This window comes from Armigeres subalbatus, chromosome 2 (genome assembly GCF_024139115.2).
Source record: "Armigeres subalbatus isolate Guangzhou_Male chromosome 2, GZ_Asu_2, whole genome shotgun sequence".
In the NCBI taxonomy this organism is placed as follows: domain Eukaryota; kingdom Metazoa; phylum Arthropoda; class Insecta; order Diptera; family Culicidae; genus Armigeres; species Armigeres subalbatus.
This window is the reverse complement of record NC_085140.1, coordinates 328,920,445-328,930,883: the sequence shown is the minus strand read 5'-3', so window position 1 is coordinate 328,930,883 and position 10,439 is coordinate 328,920,445. Positions and strand designations below refer to the sequence as shown.

Here is a 10,439-nt window from a genome sequence, read left to right as displayed (position 1 = left end):
GGTCTACAAAGTAATTTAAGTGTGAACGTCTGTTTTCTGTGGTTTGAATTCAACCACATTCAACCGTCGTTTTAAATTTTCTTAATGGCGAGTTTCACAAGCAGAGGCGCTTGCATCGTTCTTACACCAGCTCTCTCTGCATGCCATATTCGTAAGTTAGTATTCTTCGAACTATCGAATATTCGAACCTTGACATTAATTGTGGTATAGTAGAAGCCAGAAGTAAACTATTTTTTGGGTAGATAAATTTGATAGTGCGGGCGAAAATTTTGACGTCTTGCACGGGGTAGAAAAATCATCAAAAATCTTTCATCAGTGTGAAAAAGTTCTCAGAAACAAACGTGCATTTGCGATTTGTTGATATTTTTCGGCAATTTCGCTTACAGAAACATTCAAACTCGAAGTAAATTTCCGTTTTTCCAACGCCCGTAGTTACCGCCGATTGAACCGTGATGGATTCCAGTGGTGATAGCATAGAAAAGCTGTACAAAAACTATGAAATACTAACCGACGCCAAGGAAAAAATCGGCGAGGTAAGCTCCATAGAATGATTGTTTCGATCTGGCGTCATCATTTTCGATGATGATGGGCGGTCGGCAATGGCGTTCCATTGTTTACGTTCGGAAATCGTTTCTATTTCGTAGCATGAACTTGAGTACCGGGAGATATTAGATGCCGTCAAGGGATCCGCGAAGGAGAAACGTCTTGCGTCGCAGTTTATCGGGAAGTTCTTCAAGCATTTTCCGAACCTGGCCGCGTTGGCCATCGATCGTCAGCTGGATCTGTGTGAGGATGAAGATGCGCAGGTGTGTGTCTGAGAGGGATAATTTGGATATGTACCTATTGAGATGTTCCTGCATATAATACAATTTTTATTACAGATTCGGAAACAAGCAATCAAGGATCTGCCCCAGCTGTGTAAAGAGACCAAGGAGCATACGCCAAAAATGGCCGATATTCTTGCTCAGTTGCTAATCACAGAAGATGTAACCGAACTGCAACAAGTGCATCAATCTCTGTTAACATTGTCGAAGGTAAACTAAATCAAAAATTTATCTCTTGTTTTCAAGTGATTTAATAAATTTCTGTTTTAGTTTGACGCCATTGGGACGTTCACGGGCATTTTCAGTCAAATTGTAGCCGGCGATGAACCTGTGCGCTATCGAAATTTTCAATTTATTTTGAACAAACTGATCAAGATAGGGCCGGAGATTATTACTAAGGAGGTGGAAGATTTCGTCATTGCTGAGATCAAAAAAATTCTTTTGGTAAAATGAAATAAAATCCGAATACTGAAACTGTTTCTGACAAAAGCTTCTTATTGCAGGATGTAAGTGCTGACGAGTTCCACCTATGCATGTCAATACTTAACCAGACAAAGTTGAGTAAAACTGTTACCGGTCACGCTGAACTAGTAGCAATTGCCGTTGAGCAAGCCGATATGGAAGCCGACCTTGGAGCACTGGCCTCGGACGACGAAACCGTTGAGCGGTTTATTCAGTGTGCCAGTGAAGCTATGCCGTATTTTTCGGTAAGTACTCTACATTGCAACTTGCGGCTTTGAAAAGCAGTTAATGTCGTGTCTTGTTACCATCAGTCACAGGTTGAATCAAGCCAGTTTATCAAGTTTATGTGTGAAAAGCTGTTGCCTCTCAACGTTTGGAACTTGATTGGAGCCGGTGAGGAACAACACACCACCCAGCTGAGACTGCTGAAGGTATTTGCCGAGATGTGTGCCTTCTGTGGGACGCTAGAGAAACCAACGGAAAAGGTCGAGGCCATCTACAATGTGCTGCTGGTGAGTAACAATTCGGATCCGAAGAAAACCTTTGAAAGTCCTGAAACCTTCATACAAGCCTCGCCTTTTCGCGCCATTCCATAAGGGTATTCCGAATCGAGTGTTTCTAACGAATATTTTATTTCCAGGAATACATGCCTCTTCCGCCAGCGGATGCTGATATGATCGAAACGCCATCGTTTCAGTTTTCACACACTGAATGTCTTCTGCACGCCCTACACACTTTGGGAAAGCAAGCCGCTGAATATTTAACGTTCCCGGAGGATGCCGCTAAGCTGAAGGATTTCCGTTCCAGGCTACAGTATTTGGCTCGTGGCACACAAGGGTAAGTGGTTCAAGGACAAATTAAATACATACCTCCTTCCATACTTTTAAAAACGATCCTTCTCTATCAATTTAGATACATCAAAAAACTACAGGAAGCCGTTAAGGGCAAAACAACGGAAGAAATGAAGTCGGAAGAGAATCAAATCAAGGTCACCGCATTGAAGACAACTTCCAACATCAGTACTCTTATTCGGGACCTTTTCCACACTCCGCCAAGCTTCAAATCGGTCATCCATCTATCTTGGTTACCACCAAAATCAAAGGCGGTATGCATAAATTTGTCCAACTACTCCAGATCAAAAACTGAATTATATTCTTTCCCATGTAGGCGGACTCAAAAACCCCAACAAAACGTCACGCCGCGATCACTTTCGAGGAGAACGGCAAGTCCCAGGACTCGAGGGGGCCGAAACACACCAAGGGTAGCTCTGGCACGCAGAAGGTTTACACACCGCCTTCCGGCAAATACTCTGGCAAGGTGCAAAATTACTCAGCCAAAAATGGTGGTGGTGGAGGCAGCAGCAACGGAGGACGAAGACCCGGCGGCGGAGGCAGCGGTGGTGGTGGTGGATTCCGCAGATCGAGTTTCGGCGGACGATCGGGTGGAGGTGGCCGAAGGAGGTATTAGATCCAGCATCTTCGTAAACGGGTGAGATTGATTCGCGGGCTGAAAAAGAGTACGAATTTTGTAGGTTCCCTCCCTAGTTCTTAAGACTCATTCAATTTTTGATCTTAGATATTTTAAGATCATCTTTTTCTATTTGGACAATGAATTCTTAAGGTTTTGAACTATGTAAATAGACAGCGCTAGTGAAACGAGCTCAACCAGGAACATTCACCGAAGCGGTGCTGGATATAATTCTGGAGAAACACCAAAGGAAATTTGCATCAACCCTTCCGCTGAACAATCTTCTCTTTCACAGGACCATCCGGATTTTTTCGCCTCTGCTACTGGCCATTTTTCCGTTTTTTATGGATTTTATAATTTTCAGTTTAAAATGCATTCAACTGTTCTACTCTTCTATAGTTTTGCCTTGTCGTGTTTTGTAGAATCAACCCCGTATCAAGAATTCGTACTCTTTTCCATCATGCCCAACTAAGCGTACAATTGAAGCTTTGAAAGAAACTGGTTTACTTTTCTTCGTGGGGATTGGCACTCCAATGCGAATAATTTTACAATATTTAACTAGCTAAGAGAAAAAGTGAATGACGATTTTCACCGTTTGCTACCGTTCTACTAGCAACTATAATACATGTGTGACTAAACCAACCGTTGTAAAGTTGGATATACGACTTGGTATTATTTGAGTTTTTTTGCTGTTCCATCGAGCGTGAGTGATACTGCAGTCAGAGAAGAATCGATTTCTCACCTACGTTTCATTGGAATCAGTGCATTCTCAATTTGATTCCTAGTCGACACAGCCAGATATAATTCTCTGAACAAACAGTGCACTATAACAGAGATGTAGAGTATAATTGGGAACACGACGGAAGTCACTTTCGGGTTTGTTGCCCTTAATTACACATTGATGTCAACGCGACATTTACTCAAAATTTTCCTTACGGTTCTTATCATAGCATCGCACTTCTAATAATATTCTACATATTTAATAAACAACCTAGTTATAAAAATAGTCTAGGGCGAGTAGTCATAAATTGTCCGAAACTTCCTATGTCCAGCCAAGAAACACTACAATTCATATTCGTAAGCAAGTAATGAGGAAAAACAAAATCGGAGCAGCAATCCCACCGACAACTTATCCTCTGATGTTATGCCTACCTTCGTTTTGCTGACGATCTTTTGGTACCATGGGCGGTCATCACTGACTTTCAGATTCAATTCCATCACTAGATTGTAACGAGTCAAATACGATACTCTGGAGATGGCCTTACTGTTAGCATTAGCATTGAGCATTTCGCACAAATTCGTAGGTGGTACAAGCCAAGACTATTGGGTGAGAGTAACATCACTTTTATCCGTTACCACAGATATTGATTTGGCCACGTCCTTGCGAATGCTGAGGAAGGGGAAGAATGGTTAGTTGGACACCTACTTAAGAAAGATGCAGAGAACTCTACGACCTCTCATAGCAGGCCTGGTAGCGGGTCACTTTTTTCGGGCAAGTCACAAGAAAGTCTCTTTTTTCGACCTCAAGGCACTAAAGTCACTTTTTCTCACAAAAAGTCACTATTTTCAACTATTTTGAAACTATTCACAAAGATTTTTTTCACAAAGCTTTATGTATCCGTCGGATGATGCTTGGCAGAAATAAAATTAAGGATCTTGGAAAAATGATCGCTCTGAAAATTCTCAAGCCATTTAACTCGCTGCTCTTATTGGCATTTCATCATTGAAGGTGTATTACGTCACAATTTATAAATTGGTATACATTCATGCAAGCAGGAGACCTGCCGATTTCGATTTGCTTTTTCAAGTTCAAACTTTATAAAATATGGGAAGGTGGGAAGACTTGATTTTTTGGACACTTGACCCCTTGAGAGATTTGATTCTCCCCTGTTTTACCAAGAACTGAAGTAATATTGTTTCTCAGGTATTGTTATAGCGTATTTTTATAATAGATCCTCTAGACCATGCTTGCCCAAACTGTGGGTCCCGACCCCCAGGAGGTCGCGAGCGGATTGTTGGTGGGTCGCGCAGAACAAATATGAATTGCAGCTCGAATGCCGAACCTTTTGATATTTTTTTTAGGAACATTATTTCAAGTGTGGGCCCTCCTTAGCCGTGCGGTAAGACGCGCGGCTACAAAGCAAGACCATGCTGAGGGTGACTGGGTTCGATTCCCGGTGCCGGTCTAGGCAATTTTCGGATTGGAAATTGTCTCGGCTTCCCTGAGCATAAAAGTATCATCGTGCTAGCCTCATGATATACTAATGCAAAAATGGTAACCTGGCTTAGAAACCTCGCAGTTAATAACTGTGGAAGTGCTTAATGAATACTAAGCTGCGAGGCGGCTCTGTCCCAGTGTGGGGATGTAATGCCATCAAGAAGAAGAAGAAGAAGATTTCAAGTTCAAACCGCATTATATTTTAAATATCCATCACCACGCTATTTTATTTAAACATTTATGCCTAAAAGCTGTCCCCTTAAGGTCACTCCTGACAGAATCCAAGTTTCAAAGTGCTCGCGTTTTCGGGCGCACACCACTCGATACGGAGGCGGCGGACAACTGTCATTTTTGTTGATTCAGTTTTGCTGCTTCTCAAAATAATGTCCAAATTCTATCATTTTTTCACAGAACAGAGCCATAAATATGCTACATGATCATCACTGATAAAAATGCCAACATTCCAACATAGGGCTGTGACGATGTAGCATTTATCGATAATATCGATATCGGATTAAATAAATATCATGTTTTGGATATCGATATCGGGTCCGATATCCGATAATTAATACAAAGCTCAGAAATAATATTTTTTCTAACATTTTGATCTTAGATAGCAAAAATGTGCTATAAGGCTATCTGACGTTTATCTTCTTTCTCTTGCACGCGCACAGACGGGATAGGGGTTGTTTTCATACGGAAACGCTTCCGAAGCGTTTCCGTATGAAAACAAACCCTATCCCGTGTGCTGCAAGAGAAAGAAGATAAACGTCAGATAGCCTTATGCAACAAATAATCAACGATTCCACGATGTAATTTAAGCTACTCAACACTTTTAAAAGCCACACTACAGTTGTGCGTTGCTACTGTATCGAGTGGTGTGCCTCCGAAAACGCGAGCACTTTTAATCTTGGTTTCCGTCAGGAGTGACCTTAACATCTTTACTCAATAATAGCTTGCAGTAAGGTACACTTTTTTTGGGGCATGTTTATAATAACGAATAGATGTCCAAGGGACTATACCAGCTCAAAAGTAAGGCAAATGCCCGGAGAAAGCGATCTATACACACCTTCAAAATCTGAACTCAATGACTCGATCAAAACTCAAGGAAGGTTTGGATGCTCTAGAAGGTTTTCTAAGTGCATCTACTTTTTCGTAGTTTGTTTCACTTTTAGTATCGGCATAACCAAAAATTGTATTGAAATGAGATGCAGAAAAAATCCGGATTGAATCGGTTAAAGCAGTGTACTGTTGGATTGTAAAGCGTTTGACAAAATTGTTTAAATGAATTTGGCTCCTTTTAGCTTTTTCAAACTGCGAGCTTTACCACTTGATAAAATGTATTATGATAAAGAGTAGATAAAAAGGAAACGTCATATACTTCTTTCCCAGTAAAAATTTAATTTTTGAACTTTGAGAAGATACTTTTTATGACAAGCTTTAAAATCCTTGTATTTCTACTCAGAAGAAGTTTAGTTTAGTTTAGAAGTCTGTGAGAAAAGTTTGGATTAAATTAGTCGATTAACATGTTTTAACACTGCTTTTGACAGAAAAGTTTACAGTCATCATCAAATAAAGTTAATCGGCGATATTTCTTCTTCTTCTCATTGGCATTACATCCCCACACTAGGTCAGAGCCGCCTCGCAGCTTAGTGTTCATTAAGCACTTCCACAGTTATTAACTGCGAGGTTTCTAAGCCAGGTTACCATTTTTGCATTCGTATATCATGAGGCTAGCACGATGATACTTTTATGCCCAGGGAAGTCGAGGCAATTTTCAATCCGAAAATTGCAAATCCCTTATTAGTCCCCATACAAAAAATCAAGAAAATATAAATAGTTCTCAAGCGGCTATTTTTTTTGTAGATTTGACAGAACAGAGTTTGCTCAAAAAAAATATTTATTGAGTAGATATCATAGAATGGAGATCAGTCTCCCTAATGTTGGAGATTGCATGCGCTGTCGAATTCCATAGCAAAAATCGTTCATTGATACGCACAGCAAATCGGAAATCTGCGTACTTTAGAGAAAAAGAGCAAAAGAGTTCAGAGAGCATGGTCCTCATTATAAGCTCCTCCTCATTATAAGGTCGAGCGTTCAATCCAAGGCTCGTTGTACATGAATCTACAGAATTTTGTTTTTTTTTACCAAAACGGTGTTGTACCTGTCGCAAAACAAATCCCAAAAACTTCCGTGGCACCTATGACAAATCGTTGAGTTCTCTGCATCTTTCTTAAGTAGGATAGTCACTAATAATCACGAGAAGAGAATGCTTATTGCTTATTCACGCAGATTTTTACCGAGAAATCGCCGAGAAAAAGTGAAAGATGTTTTCCGCCACAAATTACGATAAAAAGATTCTCCTTCGACCCCAAAAACGCTTGATTTCGTCTCATCGAACTAGCAACTGAAACTAAAAGTCACTATTTGGTCACTTTTTCTGCAACTGAAAGTCACTATTTGGTCTCTTTTTTCGTCAGCTTTGGTCACTAAAGTTACTATTTTGAGCGGCATCGGTCGCTATCAGCCCTGTCATAGGTGCCACGGGAGGTTTTGGGATGGTGTGGTAGGTTATAACAGTAGGAATCGTTTTGGTAGAACGTGAAACACATAAAGAACTAAGATAGAAATACAAAGTAGGAAAGGGACGAGCTTGGAATTGAACCCACGACCTCCTACTGCTTATAAGGCACTAGACTAGACCACCGAGCTCGTCTCTATGGATATGGCCTTACTGTTGAATTCGAATTACGTATCTGTCGTATCTGTAAGTTTGCAATCAAGTAGTGGAATTAAATAGGGGGTTAGTAGTAACTCGTTTCATGACACGTATTTAAAAGGTCTTCCACACTAAGCTATAAATTCTTTTCTTATCACTCATTATTATTTAATGTCGGGGCATGTGCTGGGCTGGGAGCACATCTTTGAACAAATGAGTGGCCAGAACAGGTACGTATTGTCGGCTGACATATTCTTATTAATTTAGATTATTTTCATTCATCCACACATTGCTTCGAAAGAAGGCTTGGATCCAGCATTACAAAACGCAATAGAAGATGTGAACTCTGCGTTGTATATTCCATGTAGTTTCCAATTCGTGCTAACCTCCACTGTTGTTACAGTGGCAGGTTTTCCAATACAAGTTATTTTTCTATTAACAGAAACAGACACCATGACTAGACTTACGAGCAATTTATTCTTGTTCGTAAATTCTTTAAATAGTTCAGAAACATTGAAAAATTGGTGGCAATATAGTTGCCACTGCCCGGCAAGCGGGAAAACAGGCAACAACAAAAATATAAAAAGATTTTTTAAAATTAGGTTTTACGTAAAACCAGTCAAATCAAAGCACGTTACATTTTTTGGTGAAGAGTCCTAATCGGAAAACGCATTATAAGTGGAAAAAATATTCTTTGCGCTTTTGTTCCCAAGGGGGGGGAAACGCAATTTCGTTAAAAATCCAAAAACCAAATCTACAGAAAGGCAATGTTTTGTTCACGCTAATCACGTTATAATTGGCGATTAAAGGTTGCATGAAGAAGAAGAAGTCGAAGGATGATATTAGAAAAATATTGCACGGGGAAGCATACGGAAAAATTTTTCAAACTCTTCTCAAAAATTCTAGAAGCAATTTAATTAAAAACGGAATGCAGTACGGGGTTGGACTTTTCTTATACTGTGTATCAAGTATGATATCACAAAATAAAATTTTAAATCGAAAAATTGCGTTTATTGAGCAGTAGAAGGACAGTCCAACCCCGTATTGCTAACCGTTAAATTGCTCCTAGAATTTTTGAGAAGAGTTTTAAAAAACTTCCCGTATGCTTCCCCGTGCAATATTTTTCAGATATCATCCTTCGACTTCTTCTTCTTCATGCAACCTTTAATCGTCAATGTAACACAGGAGATTCAAAATAATTAATACCAACGGGAAAAAATATATCTTTGTCGTTTTTTTAACGAATTATAGGTAACTGCAAATCTCACTTCCACTCAAAACTTACGATCTGTTTGTAAAAAAACTGTTCTCAAATTGACATTTCAATTTTTGTATAGCTCAAATTTATCTGGGGTGCTTCTAGAAAGCAAATAAAGCCACTACATGGAAAATAAAAAGAAACGCTCTTGTTAATAAACAGAGAAACATATAATTTGTTGGTGGCAATAGGATTAAGTTTTAATACTATTTCAAAACAGTAATACAACTGATTTAACACTACTTCGTCTATTCGTATTTTAAGAATCGTTTTTTTTTTTTATTATTAGCTTTATTAAGGAGACTTGCAGCCCCAGGCTGGCTCGCCTCCGTTTAAGAATCTTGTTTGAACGTTTCAATAATGATGTCCAATGAGCAGCTCGAAGTAGTTCCCGTCCTGCTCGTTCTTTTTTGTCAACAAACGGACATAAGAGGGATGGGAATAACTTCGAGCTGCTCATTGGACAGCACTAATGTTTAGCTTACAAAGAAAATCTTAATCATAATACTCCATCAGGTAGGGATAAAGTTTTATTTACTCATACGATGTGAAAGTGCGCCAATCCTGAACCCGCCTCAAATATTGGATGGGTACCTACAGAATTTGTCGTTCCTGTTTATTATCAACTCATAGTATATCTTATGAAAAAATTACAAAAATTTACATACTCAAACTTATTTGATTCTGCCTTAACTATGCTGCTGATGCGTCGCAATTGCCGCTTCGAACGTCTCAATCGTGTGATCGCAAACACGTTCCAAATCCTCTAGCCCGCGCTTCAGTATGTCGATGGCCCGAACGTTTCTGGCGGCCTGGATTCGGAAGTGCATTTTATTTTCCGCCGGATGAGGCACCGTGTAGCCGCAGAAATTCACGTCCGGACTAAAAATAAACGAATCAAGTTAATTAATTACTAATCGATTCAGACGTAGATAAATATTATCATGCTTACTATTTGCAGATGATGCTCTTGAGCACATTACCCAGTGTGTGACCCTCGTCTTCGAAAACAAACGTGCGCGAGTGTTCGCCACTGTTTTCGTCGCCGGCAAGCTAGCGAAAAAAAAGGAAATTCAGATTACTTTTACAATGGTAGACTAATACTAAACTTACCTCTGCTAGAATTGGCATTTTGTAAGCTCAATTTAATATGAAAATATTGTAAAAATAATGATTGACTATTTTGATTTTTTTAACTCAACAATCTCAGCCAGCAACAGCAACAAAGGCAAATACGGCAAAATAGAGATGAGTGACGTTTAGCGCTCGCACACTAATGTTTGTTTTCCGATTTGACAGATCCCCGTAGAAAATTTGACAGCTGGAATCGACCGATTTCGTCGGGTACAATCGGCCGATTGTTGCAACCTACGTTTATGAGATTTTAACATAGGCGTGGGTCAATCAATCACCCTATTTAATATCATTCCGACGAAACAGCTTGTTTAATAGTGGAATTTCGTGCACACTAATTTAAACGAATGACGAATC

The 10,439-nt window shown here is 39.7% G+C and overlaps 2 protein-coding genes across 2 annotated transcripts; one reads left to right on the top strand and one right to left on the bottom strand.

The window, feature by feature from the left end:
- The first annotated feature begins 297 nt into the window (after positions 1-297).
- LOC134212735 (apoptosis inhibitor 5 homolog) lies at positions 298-3,759 on the top strand. Its single transcript, XM_062690837.1, has 9 exons — positions 298-533; positions 645-806; positions 882-1,034; positions 1,095-1,268; positions 1,328-1,531; positions 1,598-1,798; positions 1,927-2,123; positions 2,199-2,391; positions 2,454-3,759. The coding sequence occupies exons 1-9, from the start codon at positions 453-455 to the stop codon at positions 2,751-2,753; spliced, it is 1,665 nt and encodes a 554-aa protein (XP_062546821.1). The 5' UTR covers positions 298-452; the 3' UTR covers positions 2,754-3,759.
- Positions 3,760-9,543: 5,784 nt separating this feature from the next.
- On the bottom strand, positions 9,544-10,220 carry LOC134216904 (probable DNA-directed RNA polymerases I and III subunit RPAC2). Its single transcript, XM_062695677.1, has 3 exons — positions 10,062-10,220; positions 9,901-10,001; positions 9,544-9,830 (listed from the first exon to the last, which is right to left on the bottom strand). Exons 1-3 carry the CDS (start codon positions 10,077-10,079, stop codon positions 9,638-9,640), a joined length of 312 nt encoding a protein of 103 aa, XP_062551661.1. The 5' UTR covers positions 10,080-10,220; the 3' UTR covers positions 9,544-9,637.
- Between the last annotated feature and the right edge of the window lie 219 nt (positions 10,221-10,439).

Coding starts and splice junctions, on each gene's coding strand:
- LOC134212735 (XM_062690837.1), top strand. CDS start 453: ATGGATTCCAGTGGTGATAGCATAGAAAAGCTGTACAAAAACTATGAA. Junction 1,532..1,597: donor AAGCTATGCCGTATTTTTCG/GTAAGTACTCTA, acceptor TGTTACCATCAG/TCACAGGTTGAATCAAGCCA. Junction 2,124..2,198: donor TTGGCTCGTGGCACACAAGG/GTAAGTGGTTCA, acceptor CTATCAATTTAG/ATACATCAAAAAACTACAGG.
- LOC134216904 (XM_062695677.1), bottom strand. Junction 9,831..9,900: donor AAGAGCATCATCTGCAAATA/GTAAGCATGATA, acceptor GTTTATTTTTAG/TCCGGACGTGAATTTCTGCG.